The 22,955-nt window shown below is 40.5% G+C and overlaps 2 protein-coding genes across 4 annotated transcripts in view; one reads left to right on the plus strand and one right to left on the minus strand.

The window, feature by feature from the left end:
• The first annotated feature begins 12,277 nt into the window (after positions 1-12,277).
• Positions 12,278-14,226, plus strand: LOC117339773 (uncharacterized protein DKFZp434B061-like). Its single transcript, XM_033901489.1, has 3 exons — positions 12,278-12,496; positions 12,630-13,533; positions 13,826-14,226. The coding sequence occupies exons 1-3, from the start codon at positions 12,278-12,280 to the stop codon at positions 14,224-14,226; spliced, it is 1,524 nt and encodes a 507-aa protein (XP_033757380.1).
• The window catches only part of LOC117321734 (CDP-diacylglycerol--glycerol-3-phosphate 3-phosphatidyltransferase, mitochondrial-like), a 53,451-nt gene continuing 44,643 nt past the window's right edge, over positions 14,148-22,955 (minus strand). Inside the window, exons 8-10 of one of the 3 annotated variants that reach the window (XR_004531404.1) lie at positions 19,668-19,750; positions 14,831-16,873; positions 14,148-14,582 (exon numbers count right to left, since the gene is read on the minus strand). Coding sequence is in view for 1 of the 3 variants with exons in the window: in XM_033876256.1 (XP_033732147.1) it covers positions 16,754-16,873; positions 19,668-19,750 (203 nt within the window). In the remaining 2 variants the exon portion in view is untranslated. Of the gene's footprint in view, positions 16,874-19,667; positions 19,751-22,955 lie in introns of all 3 variants that reach the window. The other 2 variants (XR_004531403.1, XM_033876256.1) reach the window with 2 other exon arrangements.

Here is a 22,955-nt window from a genome sequence, read left to right on the forward strand (position 1 = left end):
CAAGATGAAGTATGTGATTGGTCAATGTAGCGGTCAATGCAAAATGCAGATATACAGTTAAAAACGAAACAAAGTTAAAGGGACCTCACGGTAAACCAATATTTATTTTGTATTTTTTATCATATTATTGGGTATATCTTTAAAAAAAAATAACCTTCTGAACAATAACCATTCGAATTCGATGATGTAGGCCTATGTACATAAAAACATCAATTATCAATTATCAAAAGGTTATCAAACAATCTGAATATGCAAAAATTGTGTGACATATACAATAAACGCATGCGCACAACAATCTAAAACACATATAAACAAAAATGGCTTCCAATGTGAATCGGCTGCGGTTGAAAACGATAACAGCTTCCGCAATAAAGAGAATAATAGGAAAATGGGTCAAACACAATCCTAGAATTAAACTTGGGAAGCAGTACAATAGACTGTAACAGTTCAAACATGAAAACAGGAGTAATAGGGATGCCGCTCGTATTCTGCTTGATTGCTTGATAGTAGGTCATGACAATCTCGGTAATATTTACACAAACTCGGTAAGATTTCCACAAACTCGATCAGATTTCCTCAAACTCTGTAATAGTTCCACAAACTCGGTAATATTTATAGTCTGTACCAGTACATCGCTTCTGTCACTATACTATATGAACAATGTTTACACTTATTTACACATAAATATGTGTGCTGTAATGTATACAGAACGTGTTATTTAACATTTAAACCACTGTATAATATCGTTATCCAACTAACCCAGATGGAATATATATATCGCCTTGTAAACTATCGTGTGTTTGTGCTGCCACGATTTCAAAACAGTCACGTAATGATTTAAAAATAATTTCCGCGCTAAATTTAGAGGGGGATTTCCAACTAAATCGAGTGGTCAAGCTGGACATAGGGATTGGCTGTGAACATTGGGACAGCACAGAAACATAACTGGAAAGGAACAAAACGCGTACATTCAGTGAAAATTGCAACGTTTTTACCGTGATGTCCCTTTTAAATTGAATGCAAGCTGAATAAGTGGATGCATCTATTCAAATGACACATTTGCAGTCTTATTATCACCAAAAATGATTCAAACTGATATAATTTTGTTATCCGTGCTGAAACTGCGCATTTATTAATTACAATGTAGTTCGATCGTTAACTTATTTCACCAGTAGTTTTACATTATAACCACCAGCATTAAAACTATGCCGTTTATCTTTTTTAAAGATATTTCTTGTTTTTATTTGTCAGTGGTATGTGTAATCTGTTAAGCTCAAGGCCGGAAACTCCGCCACGAGCGAAACGGCAGACCACTACACTTCAATCGACTAAAAAACACTTTTATTCAAACTGACACGGCGCACTCTATATGCGACCGTCATCAGAAAACATTCATCTTTAACCTACCGTGCCACTCAATACGAATTGTTACATCCAAAACACAATAATCCGTGAAAACATCGCCGAATTCCTCGCTCAGAACGTCATTTCTCAAACTGCTCCCTGAGCCTGTCCAGTAATTTAGTGGTAATGTGGTAATGCGTGCGCCATAGGCGGGAGCCGAATTTTTTTTGGCGAGGGGTCTGGGGGCCAAAATTTCGGAACAAAATTTCGGAAAATGAAATGATTAAATGATTATAGCAAATTTTGCAATCTTTCGAGAATAAGATTTTCGATAAGTGGAAAGGGGGGAGGGGCATAAATTGATTCACACAGAACGTCACTATCGTTTTCTAAATAATGAAATAATTGTCACAAAGGTAGAACAAAATGCTTATTTATTGATTAACTTTTGTCAGTTTACTGAAATCTGGACGAACAAAAAGAAAAGTGAATCACGAATAAGACTGTCATCAGGTTACTGGAACGTATACATGTGTACCAACATTACTTACTTCAGACCAGTTCATTTATTTCTGCACATTTTACATATATCATGTCGTCGTCAAATACGAAAATCATACTTCAGACCTGCCAAACGATTTGTACGTTGTGATCTATGATCCATCATCAATTTATTTTCATTTCCCACGATGTTAGATTTAATGTTTGCTAGAAGTTCTTCGAGTTCAATCCAAATTAAACGGGTACTCCCCCTGAAAAAAATAGCAGGTAAATGCAAAATCCTGCATTCTAGTGTATTTCACGATAGATTCATACCTGGTGTGTTTTATAAAAACAAGTATATGAGAGATTTTTTAATGATTTTATATTATTATTTCGCTGATTGATACAGGAATTCGTTTTTTAAGATACCCTTACTTTGTCAATTTTAGGGGGGGGGGGGGGGGGGGGGGGGGGGGGGGGCTTTAAATCCGCCAGTGACAATGTCAAAGAGTTTAACGCATTGTAAAATGTATTCTTTGTAATACTCATTATCCATTTATTCCACTTTAGATCGCTCGCATATATAAAACTTAAGTTATTGATGAATTACCTGGTTAATTGAGTGTGTAAGCATCAAACGCTACTCTAATAATAATCAAGCTGGCTGAAGTGCTTACAGAATTATGAAACTGAATTAAAATGAGAAAGAAAAGAGAATACTTGAGGGGGAAGTAGTGGTTATTTTGTGTCAACGCCAGACTTTTATAGTATTTTAGGGCTAACGCCAGAATACCCAGAACAACCTCTTATTCGTATCGGTATTGTGTGTGGTATATACATTTTTAACTAGTCATGCCGGGGTCCATTTTTTAAAAATTGAAGATTGGCATAGCCCTAAATAGATGGCAAATACAATAAAAAATCAAAATATCAAACAACTATCAGCTATTACCCCATCAAAATTTTTAACTTCGAAAAATTCCAACTGATACTACTTGTTCATGGTATACGTATAATGTCCCGGCCCTGTCTTGAACAAGTTATTGATCACCGTTATATGCAATCTTTTTGATTGAAAACGAAGTTCAACAACTACCGAAATGATGCAGTTGAAGAAAAGAAAAGAACGACCTCATCACTGCATGGCATTAAAACATGCTATCTTATTAGTCCGTGATATCGCAAACGACGTCCGGTGCATGCACCTGTGAAATAAAGTATGCCGAGATGACCCAAAAAAGTGCACCTGGTGACAGTCGATTATATAATCGCATGACCTTTGAACCCCGTATGTAAATGAAGAATCTGGACAGGCTCAGGGAGCAGTTTGAGAAATGGCGTTCTGAGCGAGGAATTCGGCGATGTTTTCACGGATTATTGTGTTTTGGATGTAACAATTCGTATTGAGTGGCACGGTAGGTTAAAGATGAATGTTTTCTGATGACGGTCGCATGCAGTTTGCGCCGTGTCAGTTTGAATAAATGTGTTTTTTAGTCGATTGAAGTGAGATGGGGTGCCGTTTCGCTCGTGGCGGAGTTTCTGGCCTTCTGTATTACACAGTACACATACCACTGGTATCATTTTTTTTTAATTTCTCTAATTTTCTATGCAAGCGCCTGTGACTGGGACAGGCAGCGAGAGCGAGAAAGACACCACAGGGGAACACAAAGAAGAGATGGTTGAAGCGGGGGTGCGAATGGAAGACGACTCTATTCAGACACAAAGCAACAACATACAAAGTATCGAGAGCGCCTTGGACAATGGTATGAAAGCAAAGGAAAAAAAGAGAAGAAAAGTCCAAAGGAAAAAGAAAATCCAGATTAATTTGCCGAACAGAGATGAGGCAAACGTGTCTTTACAAGACCAGGAGAGACATACACTACCGAGTAACCTGTGTGATGTGCGTCAAACTCGGCATGATTATCGTCAAAAGCGGCAAAAACATCCAACTCATCAACATCCTCATCAGCATCATTCTCCTGATCAAAGAAGCTGCCGAAAGTCTGATGCTAATACCAGCTCCTTTCCTCTACCACCACCGCCATATATCCCTCATCAAGGTGTACCGGGCTTTCCACCTCGCCCACAAGTATTGAGATCAAGTTTAAGTTTTAGAACAAACATATATTTTGTAGGTTTGACAACATTACTTGGACTACTGTTACTACATGTAGCTGTTTTTTTAAGAGTTTAGCTGTGATGAATCATTGTTTTTATATACACTTTAAAATGACACGATGTTATCATCTGCTCTGGTCATCTCTCAGTAGCCTCCTCAGATTGCAAGTATACGTTACCATGTAGTACTGTAGTTTTATTGTAAAGAATTCATGCTGACCTGTTGTCTTTTATAACGTATCGCACTCTTAGTAAACGGGGAGGAATGTTGTGAAACAGCATTGCATTGTAGGTACGGTTCCGAGGATTCCGGGTAGTTGTCCTCCGGAAGGCCTCGTTCCTTTATATTACCTATGTTTTAGCCCTCAGTTATCGGTTAGACCTCAGAGCGACACAGACGTTTCTTCCTGTCGTTGCTGTTCTGTCTGACAATATCGTCATACAGATACGATAACTCAATCCTTCCATGTTACACCACTCGATTTCACAACAGTATTAGTGAATATTGATGGCCTTTTAATATATTCGAGACATTTGATCTTGGGTGAAAGGGCTTTTTGTATACTTTATTATCTTATTCATTATTTCATCAAATGGCAAAACTTAAATTATGTCTTTGTTATATATATATATAAGGGGAGGTAATTAATGTTCGTTTAAAAACATTAATTGATGTTCGTTTAAATATAAGAACATATTTGTACTTTTGAATGGGAGTTAACCTTTTTTTTTTCAATTAAGTCATTTTTTTCGAAAATCATTTTTTCAGATGGGTACACCTCAATTTTTCAATATTTTAATTTCTAAAATCTTATAAAAAGAATTGTTGACCAACCAGGTATATCTTACAAATAATGCTTAAGGACATGTTTTTTAACACAATTTTCTTATTTAGGTGGACAAAAATATCAACATATTAAACTACATAATACTATATGAAAGTAACAGGACAAGAACCGGAAGAAAATATGATAATGCCTTATATGCACACATAAATAACAAGTACAAAGCAGAAAATTATTACAATAAATTATTTATTAATAAAATTGAAACAAATAAAATATTTTCACATTCAACTGACCAGCAGCCCAACACATCAAAACATTAACAAATGTCATTAAAATCATACAACACACATGTATCCGACATCTACATCACTATAATCATGCAAAGCACCTTTCTGGCGTCACTAAAACCATAAAACACATAATCTTATGTCACTAAAATCATACATCACACATTATCTTATGTCACTAAAATCATACATCACACATTATCTTACGTCACTAAAATCATACATCACACATTATCTTACTCACTAAAATCATTCATAACACATTATCTTACTCACTAAAATCATACAAAACACATTATCTTACTCACTAAAATCATACATCACACATTATCTTACTCACTAAAATCATACATAACACATTATCCTATGTCACTAAAATCATACATCACACATTATCTTACTCACTAAAATCATACATAACACATTATCCTATGTCACTAAAATCATACATCACACATCATCTTACTCACTAAAATCATACATCACATATCCTACGTCACTAAAATCATACATCACACATTATCTTACTCACTAAAATCATACATCACATATTATCTTACTCACTAAAATCATACATAACTTATTATCTTACGTCACTGAAATCATACATCACACATCTTACGTCACTAAAATCATACATCACACATTATCTTACGTCACTAAAATCATACATCACACATCTTACGTCACTAAAATCATACATAACACATTATCTTACGTCACTAAAATCATACATCACACATTATCTTACTCACTAAAATCATACATCACACATTATCTTACTCACTAAAATCATACATAACACATTATCCTATGTCACTAAAATCATACATCACATTATCTTACTCACTAAAATCATACATCACACATTATCTTACGTCACTAAAATCATACATCACACATTATCTTACGTCACTAAAATCATACATAACACATTATCTTACGTCACTAAAATCATACATCACACATTATCTTACGTCACTAAAATCATACATAACACATTATCTTACGTCACTAAAATCATACATAACACATTATCTTACGTCACTAAAATCATACATCACACATTATCTTACGTCACTAAAATCATACATAACACATTATCTTACGTCACTAAAATCATACCTCACACATTATCTTACGTCACTAAAATCATACCTCACACATTATCTTACGTCACTAAAATCATACATCACACATTATCCTATGTTTGGTTTTAAATACCATTGATACTTTCTGAGAAACTGCTTCTGCCTCTAAGGGAAACCTGCTTCATTGGGCCAAGTTTGCCTGTCTCTATGGGGAACTTGTTTCACTGGGTCAAGTTTACCTGTCTCTATGGGGAATTTGCTTCATTGGGTCAAGTTTGCCTGCCTCTATGGGGAACCTGTTTCACTTGGTCAAGTTTGCCGGTCTCTATGGGGAATTTGCTTCATTGGGTCAAGTTTACCTGTCTCTATGGGGAATTTGCTTCATTGGGTCAAGTTTACCTGTCTCTATGGGGAACTTGTTTCACTAGGTCAAGTTTGCCTGCCTCTATGGGGAACCTGTTTCACTGGGCCAAGTTTGCCTGTCTCTATGGGGAACTTGTTTCACTGGGTCAAGTTTGCCAGCCTCTATGGGGAACCTGTTTCACTGGGTCAAGTTTGTCTGCCTCTATGAGAAACTTGTTTCATTGGGTCAAGTTTGCCTGCCTCTAATGGGAATTTGCTTCATTGGGTCAAGTTTGCCTGCCTCTATGGGGAACGTGCTTCATTTGGTCAAGTTTGTCTGCCTCTATTGGAAACTTGTTTCACTGGGCCAAGTTTCCACACGAAATTTGATAGAAATTCCTAAGGCTGTTCAGAAGTACATTAAAGGATTTATCTCTAGTATACTATATTTGTCCTAGTGGGCCTGGCCTGTAGAGGGGGTTAAGACCTAATAGTAAACTGACCAACTTCATCCAAGGAAATTTCTCTTTTACCCTTCTAGGCCATACTCCTCCACTTCCAGGGGAGACACTTAGACCATCCATTTATCCAACATTGTGACTCCCAATAATCCAAATCCAGACCCCACATTTTTACCAAATCAGTCCCCATTCACCCAAGGATGCTCAAGACCAAATCTTATCCTTTCATTTCTAGAAAAAAACAAATATTCAGGACCCTGAGGTACCAGACCAGCTGTTTATATAACAAGAGGCCCATGGGGCCTGTATCGCCCACCTGGTTGGATTTGACCAAACGTCAAAATAATGTGAATGTTCAATTCATTAATGCGTACCTTTATTTGTCAATCTCGAACAATGCTGTATATGGTTATAGTGTGGGGATCCCAACTGCTTTAAAGAATTCACAAAGTCCAGACTCTCTTAGAGTGTGAAAATGATTGTTTTTACAACATGATTGTGTTTAAATAAACTAAGACCCTTAGGGTGGGGAAAAACCATTGGGCCAATTTTACATTCAAATTGTGTTTATCCCTTAACATCAAGCAATGCTATACATGGTTATGGGATGGAGGGTCACAGCAACCATTGATGCAAAATCTGTTCCCCTTTCTCCAAGGATGCTTCTGACCAAATTGGGTTTAAATCCATTCAAAACTTTATGACTAGTAGCGATTTAAAGGAATTACCTCTATTTCCCCTATTAGCCCCACCCCTCTGGCCCTTTGTGATCAGAGTCACCGTTTATTCAAAATCTCATCCCCGTCCCTCAAGGATTTTTTTTACCAAATTGGGTTTCAAACCAAATTTGCTTGTAATCCAATAAGAAGTAGCGTTATAAAACAAAATTTTGGCTACATTCCCATTGCCCTTTTGGGGCCTCGTCCCTCTGTCCCCAGAGGTCACACTAGCCTAATTTATATAAAATATGGTTACCATTTCCCAATGATTCAAACCAAATTAGGATGTTATCCACCGAAGGATTAAGGAGGAGTAGGGTTTTAATGCAAAGTTCCCCTTTTTGGGCCCCACTACCTCTGTCCCTAGGGGCCACACCAGGCTCATTTATATCAAAATTGATTCCCCCCCCCCCCCCCATTCATTTTCAAACCAATTTAGATGTAATCCACCCAAGGGTTAAAGAGGAGAGGAGAAAGGTTTTTAAAGCAGTAATTCACCAAAGTTCCCCATTTGGGGCCTGTCACTCTGGCCCCTTGAGTCACACCCAGCCTCACTTATATACAAGAGGCCTAGAGGGCCTGTATCGCTCACCTGGTTTCATGAGATATGAAACAAGAACTATGCTTAAGTATATTTGTCACTGGTATTGCTATGTCAATATATCATAAGCATTTGTCAATATATCATAAGCATTTTATATGGGTACATGAACATTGGTTTTATTGTAATTCTAAAAATGTCAATTTAGCCAAAATGATCCCTTTTGGCCCCGCCCCTCAGCCCAATCATTTGTACAATTTTGAATCCCCACCACATAGTGATGCTACCAGGCAAATATGAGTGATATTCATTGCTTGGTTTCAAGGAAGAAGTCGTTTATATCAATATAGCTGGATTTACCACATTTGGCCCCGCCCCTCAGCCCAATAACTTGTACAATTTTGAATCCCTACCACATAGTGATGCTACCAGGCAAATATGAGCGATATCCATTGCTCGGTTTCAGAGAAGAAGTGGTTTATATCAATATAGCCGGATTGACCACATTTGGCCCCGCCCCTCAGGCCCCAGGGGGTCAGCCCCATCATTTGTACAATTTTGAATCCCCACCCTCTAGTGATGCTACCAGGCAAATATGAGTGATATGCATTGCTTAGTTACAAAGCAGAAGTCGTTTATATCAATTCCGCAAAACTGACTCCTTTTGGCCCGCCCCTCATCCCCACCATTTGTACAATTTTGAATTCCTTCCGCAAGTAGGTGCTACCAGGCACTTCAGCAGATATGAACAAATGCGACATGGAATAATTATTATCTCAAAAACATATAACAACACAAGAAAATTATACAAATAAAATATTCAGATATTTAGGTCCTTTGAACTTTTAATCGTAACATACCTTTTTCAATCGTTTGTATGTGATATTACAAAGATGAGTTAGGACTAAGATTGAGCGTGACTTACATGCATAAACAAATAAAAAGAATGAAAGAACAAAGAGTTTTGAAAGAATGTTCTGGAAGAAAGGTTATATATTTCTCTTTAGCTATCTACCTTGAATATTTCCTACTCCTTATATTTTAAGCTATTCTCCTATCCTTACCATGTATCATATATTCAAATTATTTCCATTTCTGACATATATTTGTATTTGTCACAAGACACTCTCTCTCCTCTATTCAACTCAACACACATTCTTTCGCTCTCCTCTCAATCTCTACCTCCTCAGCTCTCTGCCTCTCGTTTTTTTTCTCTCTCCTCCTCCTCCCCCACGTCTCTCTCCCCCTCCAGAGTCTATCTCCCCCTCCATATTCGTCTCTCTCCCCTCTCTATTATCTTTCTGTCTTTATATAATAATGTTAAATAAAACATAATTGAATAAATTAACAATAGCACAGAAATATTACATATATTATTTGTATGTCGCTTTGTACCCATATAATAGAGCTGACAATCAGATCATTTCTGAGTGCAATAAAAAAAAAAGAAAAAAAAAAAAGGTGCTACCAGGCAAATATGAGAGATATCCATTGCTTAGCCAAGGATGTTTTTGAGTAAATTGGGATCAAATCCATTCATAACATTATGACTAGTAGCGATTTAAAGACATTGCCTCTAATTCCCCTATAGGGCCCCGCCCCTTTGGCCCCTTGAGAGTCAGAGTCACCACTTATGCAAAATCTGTTCCCCTCACCCAAGGATGTTCCTGACCAAATTGGGTTCAAATCCATTGATAACTTTATGACTAGAAGCGATTTAAAGGAATTGCCTCAATTTCCCCTATTGGGCCCCGCCTTTCCAGCCCCTCGGGGGTCAGTCACCATTTATGCAAATCTGATCCATTTCTGCCAAGGATGTTTCTGACCAAATTTGGTCAAAATCCAATAAGAACTTTTTAACTAGTAGCAATTTGAAGCAAATGTTGACGGACGACAGACGACGGGTGACGGATGCCGCTCCATGACATAAGCTCACCAGACCTTCGTTCAAGGTGAGCTAAAAATCAAATAAATGGTGTATTTTATCAATAAATCTCATATTACTTGGATAACATCTTGCTTATATACACAGGAAAGCAAAATGCTTGGACAGAAACTATGCCAATTTCTGATATTGGCTTTTTGCAGCGTTCAATTTCATATTGACATCATACAAAATATTGAGGTCAGAGTATCAAAGATATGAATATTTTCTTTACAAGTTTGTGTAACCTATCTCAAGTTTTGAAGGAAATAGCTTCAGACAAATACATCAGCAACAACTAATAAAAATGTGAATGAAATAAATAAATTAGTAACTACAGTATATACAACATAAAAACAGAGGAAATGAGTCATAAACACATATTTACATAAAAGAAATAAGAATGAGAAACTGTTATCAACATACCATATAAACATTTACTACAACCTGAAGTAATTAGATAAACAATGACGAAAATCCTTAAAAGTACTGAATTATCAGTCTCCCTAACATTCTCACCAGGATTTGACCATTTCCCTTACTGTCTCACCAACAATGATTTTCCATACTGTCTCACCTACAATCATTTCCTTTACTGTCTCACCTACAATCATTTCCTTTACTGTCTCAACCACAATCATTTCCCTCACTTTCTCACCAACAATCATTTCCTATACTGTCTCACCCCCAATGATTTCTCTCACTTTCTCACCAACAATCATTTCCCTCACTTTCTCACCAACAATGATTTCCCTTACTGTCTCACCTACAATGATTTCCCTCACTTTCTCACCTACAATCATTTCCTTTACTGTCTCAACCACAACGATTTCCCTCACTTTCTCACCTACAATCATTTCCTTTACTGTCTCAACCACAATGATTTCCCTCACTTTCTCACCAACAATCATTTCTTTTACCTTCTCACCAGCATGGAAATCTCTTTATGTCTCACCCACAAATATTTCCCTTTTTATCTCAGCTACAAGGATTTCTCTAACAGTCTCACCCACAGGTATCCTCCTTGTCTCATCCAAAAGGACCTCCCTACAGTCTCACCCAAAAGGACCTCCCTACAGTCTCACCGAAAAGGACCTCCCTACAGTCTCACCCACAAGGACCTCCCTACAGTCTCACCCACAAGGACCTCCCTACAGTCTCACCAACAAGGACCTCCCTACAGTCTCACCCACAAGGACCTCCCTACAGTCTCACCCACAAGGACCTTCCCTACAGTCTCACCCACAAGGACCTTCCTACAGTCTCACCCACAAGGACCTCCCTACAGTCTCACCCACAAGGACCTCCCTACAGTCTCACCCACAAGGACCTCCCTACAGTCTCACCCACAAGGACCTCCCTACAGTCTCACCCACAAGGACCTTCCTACAGTCTCACCCACAAGGACCTCCCTACAGTCTCACCCACAAGGACCTCCCTACAGTCTCACCCACAAGGACCTTCCTACAGTCTCACCCACAAGGACCTCCCTACAGTCTCACCCACAAGGACCTCCCTACAGTCTCACCCACAAGGACCTTCCTACAGTCTCACCCACAAGGACCTCCCTACAGTCTCACCCACAAGGACCTTCCTACAGTCTCACCCACAAGGACCTCCCTACAGTCTCACCCACAAGGACCTCCCTACAGTCTCACCCACAGGTATCTTCCCTAGTCTCACCCACAAGGACCTCCCTACAGTCTCACCCACAGGGACCTCCCTACAGTCTCACCCACAAGGACCTTCCTACAGTCTCACCCACAAGGACCTCCCTACAGTCTCACCCACAAGGACCTCCCTACAGTCTCACCACAGGACCTTCCCTAACAGTCTCACCGCACAAGGACCTTCCTACAGTCTCACCCACAAGGACCTCCCTACATCTCACCCACAAGGACCTCCCTACAGTCTCACCCACAAGGTACCTTCCACAGTCTCACCCACAAGGAACCTCCCTACAGTCTCACCCACAAGGACCTCCCTACAGTCTCAACCCACAAGGACCTCCCTACAGTCTCACCCACAGGACCTCCCTCATCTCACCCACAAGGACCTCCCTACAGCTCACCCACAAGGACCTACCTACAGTCTCAACCGAAAAGGACCTCCCTACATTCTCACCCAAAAGGACCTCCTACAGTCTCACCCACAGGACCTTCCTACAGTCTCACCCACAATGGACCTCCCTACAGTCTCACCCACAAGGACCTTCCTACAGTCTCACCCACAGGACCTCCCTACAGTCTCACCCACAAGGACCTCCTACAGTCTCACCCACAAGGACCTCCTACAGTCTCACCCACAAGGACCTCCCTACAGTCTCACCCACAAGGACCTCCCTACAGTCTCACCCAAAGGGACCTCCTACAGTCTCACCCACAAGGACCTTCCTACAGTCTCACCCACAAGGACCTCCCTTACTAGTCTCACCCACAGGGACTCCCTACAGTCTCACCCCACAAGGACCTTCCCTACAGTCTCACCCACAAGGACCTCCTACAGTCTCACCCACAAGGACCTTCCTACAGTCTCACCCACAAGGACCTCCCTACAGTCTCACCCACAAGGACCTCCCTACAGTCTCACCCACAAGGACCTCCCTACAGTCTCACCCACAAGGACCTCCCTACAGTCTCACCCACAAGGACCTCCCTACAGTCTCACCCACAAGGACCTCCCTACAGTCTCACCCACAAGGACCTCCCTACAGTCTCACCCACAAGGACCTCCCTAACTGTCTCACCCACAAGGAGTTCCCTACTGTCTCACCCACAAGGACCTCCCTACAGTCTCACCCACAGGGACCTCCCTACAGTCTCACCCACAAGGACCTTCCTACAGTCTCACCCACAGGGACCTCCCTACAGTCTCACCCACAGGGACCTCCCTACAGTCTCACCCACAAGGACCTTCCTACAGTCTCACCCACAAGGACCTTCCTACAGTCTCACCCACAAGGACCTCCCTACAGTCTCACCCACAAGGAGTTCCCTTACTGTCTCACCCAAAAGGGCCTCCCTACAGTCTCACCCACAAGGAACTCCCTACAGTCTCACCCACAAGGACCTCCCTACAGTCTCACCCACAAGGACCTTCCTACAGTCTCACCCACAAGGACCTCCCTACAGTCTCACCCACAAGGACCTCCCTACAGTCTCACCCACAAGGACCTTCCTACAGTCTCACCCACAAGGACGTCCCTACAGTCTCACCCACAAGGACCTTCCTACAGTCTCACGCACAAGGACCTCCCTACAGTCTCACCCACAAGGACCTTCCTAGAGTCGCACCAACAAGGAGTTCCCTTACTGTCTCACCCACAAGGAGTTCCCTTACTGTCTCACCCACAAGGACCTCCCTACAGTCGCACCAACAAGGAGTTCCCTTACTGTCTCACCCACAAGGAGTTCCCTACTGTCTCACCCACAAGGAGTTCCCTTACTGTCTCACCCACAAGGAGTTCCCTAACTGTCTCACCAACAAGGAGTTCCCTACAGTCTCACCCACAAGGAGTTCCCTTACTGTCTCACCCACAAGGAGTTCCCTACAGTCTCACCAACAAGGAGTTCCCTTACTGTCTCACCCACAAGGAGTTCCCTACAGTCTCACCAACAAGGTGTTCCCTTACTGTCTCACCAACACGGAGTTCCCTTACTGTCTCACCAACAAGGAGTTCTCTTACTGTCTCACCCACAAGGAGTTATCTTACTGTCTCAACCACAAGGAGTTCCCTACTGTCTCACCAACAAGGAGTTCCCTTACTGTCTCACCAACAAGGAGTTATCTTACTGTCTCACCAACAAGGAGTTCCCTTACTGTCTCACCAACAAGGAGTTAATTTACTGTCTCACCCACAAGGAGTTCTCTTACTGTCTCACCAACAAGGAGTTCCCTTACTGTCTCAACCACAAGGAGTTCCCTTACTGTCTCACCAACAAGGAGTTCCCTTACTGTCTCAACCACAAGGAGTTCCCTTACTGTCTCACCAACAAGGAGTTCTCTTACTGTCTCACCAACAAGGAGTTCCCTTACTGTCTCACCAACAAGGAGTTCTCTTACTCTCAAACCCATAAGGATCTTCTTTACTGTCTCAGCTGCCACAAGGACTTCCCTTACTTTCTCTAATAATATCATCATTTCCTCCTGAATGGTCCATTATACATGAATTATAGGGTAGATATACTATCCTACCTCATGTAATGGCTTAATAATGAAATTAATTCCTAAAAACAAGCTATCATATTATTCACACTTTTTCCAGACAATGTTATATAAGGCTGCCTTCATTAAATCTATTTTTTTCAATCTGCAATGATATGTCCTATATGGTAGAAAATAAAAGCAAAGTGGGCAGGGGCTCTTTAATAAAATAAAGAGAAGAATTTGATTTGATATGTGATATTATGGTGTAAACTAAATCTGTCCACTGCTGTGATGTTATGTCCATAAGTTCATTGGATATCTTGTACACAACCTGCTACCTGGCCACTGGTGTTCTCGTAACACACTCTAACCAGCTACCTGGCCACTGGTGTTCTCGTAACAGACACTCTAACCTGCTACCTGGCCACAGGTGTTCTCATAACAGACACTCTAACCAGCTACCTGGCCACTGGTGTTCTCCTAACAGACACTCTAACCTGCTACCTGGCCACTGGTGTTCTCGTAACACACTCTAACCAGCTACCTGGCCACTGGTGTTCTCATAACAGACACTCTAACCTGCTACCTGGCCACTGGTGTTCTCGTAACACACTCTAACCAGCTACCTGGCCACTGGTGTTCTCGTAACAGACACTCTAACAAGCTACCTGGCCACTGGTGTTCTCATAACACACTCTAACCAACTACCTGGCCACTGGTGTTCTCGTAACAGACTCTAACCTGCTAGCTGGCCACTGGTGTTCTCATAACAGACTCTAACCAGCTACCTGGCCACTGGTGTTCTCATAACAGACTCTAACCTGCTACCTGGCCACTGGTGTTCTCATAACAGACACTCTAACAAGCTACCTGGCCACTGGTGTTCCTGTAACAGACACTCTAACCTGCTACCTGGCCACTGGTGTTCTCATAACAGACTCTAACCTGCTACCTGGCCACTGGTGTTCTCATAACACACTCTAACCAACTACCTGGCCACTGGTGTTCTCATAACAGACACTCTAACCTGCTACCTGGCCACTGGTGTTCTCGTAACACACTCTAACCAGCTACCTGGCCACTGGTGTTCTCGTAACAGACTCTAACCTGCTACCTGGCCACTGGTGTTCTCATAACAGACTCTAACCTGCTACCTGCGCACTGGTGTTCTCATAACAGACTCTAACCAGCTACCTGGCCACTAGTGTTCTCGTAACAGACACTCTAACCAGCTACCTGGCCACTGGTGTTCTCATAACAAGCTCTAACCAGCTACCTGGCCACTGGTGCTCTCGTAACAGACTCTAACCAGCTACCTGGCCACTGGTGTTCTCGTAACGGACACTCTAACCAGCTACCTGGCCACTGGTGTTCTCGTAACACACTCTAACAAGCTACCTGGCCACTGGTGTTCTCGTAACACACTCTAACCAGCAACCTGGCCACTGGTGTTCTCGTAACACACTCTAACCAGCTACCTGGCCACTGGTGTTCTCGTAACAGACACTCTAACCAGCTACCTGGCCACTGGTGTTCTCGTCACACACCCTAACCAGATACCTGGCCACTGGTGTTCTCGTAACAGACACTCTAACCAGCTACCTGGCCACTAGTGTTCTCGTAACAGACACTCTAACCAGCTACCTGGCCACTGGTGTTTAGCCCAGTACTGTTACAGTAAGACATTTGGACATTTTCTTGGCATGTACAATACCACATGGTTCCCACACAGTGTATATCAGTAATGAACCTCTTAACACCACTGATAGTAATGAATGTACATCCATATAGTACAGTTAGTAGTTCATTTGAGAAATGAGCATTAACTCTTTATCTGGTAGTGAATATAAATATCTATGGGTTTAAATGTGAAAAAGTTCAATTACCTTTGAATAGTTCTTTGTTAAAATCCTTTGTATTTTTGCAAATTTTGCAATCTGTACGAATTTGCGTAGCAGATCTTAACAAAAGTAGGCGAACAAAATTTTTTCCATATCCCTATGAAACTAAAAAATAATTGACATCAACGCTTATAATTAATTTTAAACTTAAATTTTAAAAAATTAATAGTTCTATGTTAAAATCCTTTGTATTTTTGCAAATTTTGCAATCTGTACGAATCCGCGTAGCAGATCTTTACAAAAGTTGGCAAACAATTTTTTTCCATACCCCTATGAAACTAAAAAAAATTGACATCAACGCTTATAATTCATTTTTAAAATTGATTTTCAAAATTAGAACATGTTTTATTTACAATTTAACTGATCTTATATGGGATTCTATTTCGAAAATCAATGTGCAGAGGTATGAAAAAAAATCTCGACCAATCAGAAAGCCGCATTCTGCATACAAACAATGGAAAATTTATTATCATGTTATGAACTTTTTTAGTTCACATCAGTATTATATTACCAGACTGAAGACATGTACGAGACACCCAGTGAATCCAAAATCAGGAAACAAATAATTAGGACATTAAAATATATACATTACTAGCTCCACATCATGTTTAAAAAAAGGTACGGCAAGTCCTTGTGACAAATTTCACCCACAGCGGTACATAACGATTCTGTTGCTGGAATGTGTCGGCAGTAATAGTAGATGACCTCTGGTATAAATCCTCATGCTCCTGTATACAAAGGTAATTACATATACGTGTGAATATATATATTAACTAGTATATTGTGTGAATACAAATCTACTTTAATCACTTAAAGGCCATTGTAAGAATATATACAGCTATTTTAATTACACATATACTGATATTTTATACTTTTTCTTTTATGGACATCCAAAAATTAAACATCAATATGCAAATCTTCAAAAGCACAACTACTAACTAATGTATATTAAATAACAGGTGTGTGTTTGAAAATGCATACTGTACATAATCTGCCTGGGTCAACAGCAGGAAACCATATCCAAACAACATGGGCCTGGACCAGTAAACCATATCTAAACAACAAAGGCCTGGACCAGGAAACCATATCCAAACAACATGGGCCTGGACCAGTAAACCATATCCCAAACAACATGGGCCTGGACCAGTAAACCATATCTAAACAACATGGGCCGGGACCAGTAAACCATATCCCAAACAACATGGGCCGGGACCAGGAAACAATATCTAAACAACATGGGCCGGGACCAGGAAACCATATCCAAACAACATGGGCCTGGACCAGTAAACCATATCTAAACAACATGGGCCGGGACCAGGAAACCATATCCAAACAACATGGGCCTGGACCAGTAAACCATATCCAAACAACATGGGCCGGGACCAGTAAACCATATCTAAACAACATGGGCCTGGACCAGTAAACCATATCTAAACAACATGGGCCGGGACCAGGAAACCATATCCAAACAACATGGGCCGGGACCAGGAAACCATATCCCAAACAACATGGGCCTGGACCAGGAAACAATATCAAAACAACATGGGCCTGGACCAGTAAACCATAATCAAACAACATGGGCCTGGACCAGGAAACCATATCCCAAACAACATGGGCCGGGACCAGGAAACAATATCAAAACAACATGGGCCGGGACCAGTAAACCATATCCCAAACAAGATTGGCCTGGACCAGGAAACCATATCTAAACAACATGGGCCTGGACCAGTAAACCATATCCAAACAACATGGGCCTGGACCAGGAAACCATATCCCAAACAAGATGGGCCTGGACCAGGAAACCATATCCCAAACAACATGGGCCGGGACCAGGAAACCATATCTAAACAACATGGGCCTGGACCAGTAAACCATATCCAAACAACATGGGCCTGGACCAGTAAACCATATCTCAAACAACATGGGCCTGGACCAGGAAACCATATCCCAAACAACATGGGCCGGGACCAGGAAACAATATCAAAACAACATGGGCCGGGACCAGTAAACCATATCCAAACAACATGGGCCTGGACCAGGAAACCATATCCCAAACAACATGGGCCGGGACCAGGAAACAATATCAAAACAACATGGGCCGGGACCAGTAAACCATATCCCAAACAAGATTGGCCTGGACCAGGAAACCATATCTAAACAACATGGGCCTGGACCAGTAAACCATATCCAAACAACATGGGCCTGGACCAGGAAACCATATCCCAAACAAGATGGGCCTGGACCAGGAAACCATATCCCAAACAACATGGGCCGGGACCAGGAAACCATATCTAAACAACATGGGCCTGGACCAGTAAACCATATCCAAACAACATGGGCCTGGACCAGTAAACCATATCTCAAACAACATGGGCCTGGACCAGGAAACCATATCCCAAACAAGATGGGCCTGGACCAGGAAACCATATCCCAAACAACATGGGCCGGGACCAGGAAACAATATCAAAACAACATGGGCCGGGACCAGTAAACCATATCCAAACAACATGGGCCGGGACCAGTAAACCATATCCAAACAACATGGGCCTGGACCAGTAAACCATATCCAAACAACATGGGCCGGGACCAGGAAACCATATATAAACAACATGGGCCTGGACCAGTAAACCATATCCAAACAACATGGGCCTGGACCAGGAAACCATATCCCAAACAACATGGGCCTGGACCAGGAAACCATATCCCAAACAACATGGGCCGGGACCAGGAAACCATATTTAAACAACATGGGCCGGGACCAGTAAACCACATCCAAACAACATGGGCCTGGACCAGTAAACCATATCTCAAACAACATGGGCCTGGACCAGGAAACCATATCCCAAACAACATGGGCCTGGACCAGGAAACCATATCCCAAACAAGATGGGCCTGGACCAGGAAACCATATCCCAAACAACATGGGCCGGGACCAGGAAACAATATCAAAACAACATGGGCCTGGACCAGTAAACCATATCAAAACAACATGGGCCTGGACCAGTAAACCATATCTAAACAACATGGGCCTGGACCAATAAACCATATCTCAAACAACATGGCCCTGGACCAGGAAACCATATCCAAACAACATGGGCCGGGACCAGGAAACCATATCCCAAACAAGATGGGCCTGGACCAGGAAACCATATCTCAAACAACATGGTCCTGGACCAGTAAACCATATCCCAAACAACATGGGCCGGGACCAGGAAACAATATCAAAACAACATGGGCCTGGACCAGTAAACCATATCCAAACAACATGGGCCGGGACCAGTAAACCATATCCAAACAACATGGGCCTGGACCAGGAAACCATATCTAAACAAGATGGGCCTGGACCAGTAAACCATATCCTAAACATAGGCCGGGACCAGGAAACCATATCAAAACACTAATAAAACTTCCAATTTAACTCGCAAATTTAAACAAATAACACACAGAAAACTTGCCTAACTTATCCATTTTGTGATATTCACTATAGTGAAAGGTTATTGAAATTAAGAGCAAAACAGGTACCTTTTTGAGTTGATTCTGAAGGTTAGTGTTTTCTGTAACTACAACAGCCTGGCATTCAAGGTCTCGGTACACCGATCTGTGACCTGTAAGTAACTTTCTCAATTACTGGTAATCCATCAGCATATCATGGTTAAAACAATAAGTGTTTATCAACAATTACCGGTAATCACCACATCAATAGTATAAACAATTACCGGTAATCAACAAATCATTTAGTATAAACAATTACCGGCAATCACCATATCAATAGTATAAACAATTACCGGTAATCAACATATCAATAGTATAAACAATTACCGGTAATCAACAAATCATTTAGTATAAACAATTACCGGTAATCACCATATCAATAGTATAAACAATTACCGGTAATCAACATATCAATAGTAAAAACAATTACTGGCAATCAACATATCAATAGTATAAACAATTGTCAGTAATCAACATATCAATAGTATAAACAATTACCGGTAATCACCATATCAATAGTATAAACAATTACCGGTAATCACCATATCAATAGTATAAACAATTACCAGTAATCACCATATCAATAGTATAAACAATTACCGGTAATCAACATATCAATAGTATAAACAATTACCGGTAATCACCATATCAATAGTATAAACAATTACCAGTAATCACCATATCAATAGTATAAACAATTACCGGTAATCACCATATCAATAGTAAAAACAATTACCGGTAATCACCATATCAATAGTATAAACAATTACCGGTAATCACCATATCAATAGTAAAAACAATTACTGGCAATCAACATATCAATAGTATAAACAATTACCGGTAATCAACATATCAATAGTAAAAACAATTACCGGTAATCAACATATCAATAGTAAAAACAATTACTGGTAATCACCATATCAATAGTAAAAACAATTACTGGTAATCAACATATCAATAGTAAAAACAATTACTGGTAATCACCATATCAATAGTAAAAACAATTACTGGCAATCAACATATCAATAGTATAAACAATTACCGGTAATCAACATATCAATAGTAAAAACAGTTACCGGTAATCAACATATCAATAGTAAAAACAACAAGATAATTCAACGAATTACAGTCCCCCACCGAGATAGAGCCCGGACAAGGTATTTGTGTAACGTAGGTCAGAGGTCAAAATATAGGTCACTGTGACCCGGTTTTGTTACGCGACACACCGCCTTCCCATAGGGAACTATACTACCAAGTACAAAGTTATAATCCTTAATAGTGTAGGAGATAGAGCCCGGACAAGCTTTTACTTAAATGTAGGTCAGAGGTCAAAATATAGCAAAATAAAGGTCACAGTGACCCAGTTTTGGTACGCGACACACCGCCTTCCCACAGGGAACTATACTACCAAGTATAAAGTTCTAATCCTTAATAGTGTAGGAGATAGAACCTGGACAAATTTTTCTTTCTTTAATGTAGGTCAGAGGTCAAAATATAGGTCACAGTGACCCGGTTTTGGTACGCGACACACCGCCTTCCCACGGGGAACCATACTACCAAGTATTAAGTTTTAGTGCTTTATAGTGTAGGAGATAGAGCCCGGACAAGCTTTTTCTTTAATGTAGGTCAGAGGTCAAAATATAGGTCACAGTGACCCGGTTTTTGTACGCGACACACCGCCTTCCCACAAGGAACCATACTACCAAGTATTAAGTTCTAGTCCTTTATAGTGTAGGAGATAGAGCCCGGACAAACTTTTACTTTAATGTAGGTCAGAGGTCAAAAAATAGCAAAATATAGGTCACATTGACCCGGTTTTTGTACGCGACACACTGCCTTCCCACAGAGAACAATACTACTAAGTATTAAGTTCTAGTGCTTTATAGTGTAGGAGATAGAGCCCGGACAAGCTTTTTCTTTAATGTAGGTCAGAGGTCAAAATATAGGTCACAGTGACCCGGTTTTTGTATGCGACACACCGCCTTCCCACAGGGAACCCACACACTAAGTATGAAGTTCCAGTGTCTTATAGTATGGGAGATAGAGCCCGGACAAATAGTGTTCGGAAGGACGGACGGACAGACAGACGGACGGACGGACAGACGGACGGACGGACAGACGGACGGACACAACGCAAACCTATAGTCCCCCCCGGATTCCGGTGGGGGACTAATTACCGGCAATCACCATATCAATAGTATAAACAATTACCAGTAATCAACATATCAATAGTATAAACATTTACCAGTAATCAACACATCAATAGTAAAAACAATTACTGGCTTTTTAAATTCCTACCACTAACAGATGATTCCAGTAATATTAAGTCATATTCCAGTAATATTAGGTCATATTCCAGTAATATTAGGTCATATTCCAGTAATATTAGGTCATATTCCAGTAAAATTAGGTCGTATTCCAGTAATATTAGGTCGTATTCCAGTAATATTAGGTTATATTCCAGTAATATTAGGTCGTATTCCAGTAATATTAGGTCATATTCCAGTAATATTAGGTCATATTCCAGTATTATTAGGTCATATTCCAGTCAGTAATTATGAAGAAGTGATTTTTCTTCCATTGTTGATAGACGGACGATAGATGACCAACAACATGGCCCTTTGGACAAGGTGAGCTAATTTAACAAATACATTAAAACATATCATAGTAGGAACCCCTATTAATTAGTCATCTTAACTTCAGAAAACATTACAGAAGTAAATATCTTGGGTAAGTTTTTATATCATGCATATTTTTTTTAAAAGAGTTTTAATTTTGATTTTTTAAATGGCAGATAGTATTGTTTGATAATTTTTCTATTATACATTATTTTTTGAATTATTACAAAGTCTGAGTGTTTCTTTGATTATAGAATGCACTCAGTAGTATTGTACTTTACCTATCACGTGCATAAAAATTGGACCTTGGATTTATTTTGTATTTAAATTGTAATATTGCTGGGATGTATATGCTCAAGATGAATAATTAATTGAATTTGAATTTTACTTAAACACATACAGGTCTGATGGCAATGCAAGGGGAAGTACACAGGATCTGTCTTGTGTTTGCTATATGCTGGTTATATGGAGAGTAAACACTTGCATTATACAGAATAGTCTATACATGAATATGTCTCAACAAAATCTACTGATCCTCTGCACTAAAAATCTACCTATCTTCCAGAGTGCTACTGTCAAAAACGTCAGTACAAACAAGAGATCCCAGAAGGAACTTGGCGCCCACCATTGAATGATCTTTATAGGTTCCATGTCACATTGATCTTCTCTCTATTTTTCCCTTCCTCTTACTAATCTGTGT

This window comes from Pecten maximus, chromosome 1 (assembly GCF_902652985.1).
Source record: "Pecten maximus chromosome 1, xPecMax1.1, whole genome shotgun sequence".
In the NCBI taxonomy this organism is placed as follows: domain Eukaryota; kingdom Metazoa; phylum Mollusca; class Bivalvia; order Pectinida; family Pectinidae; genus Pecten; species Pecten maximus.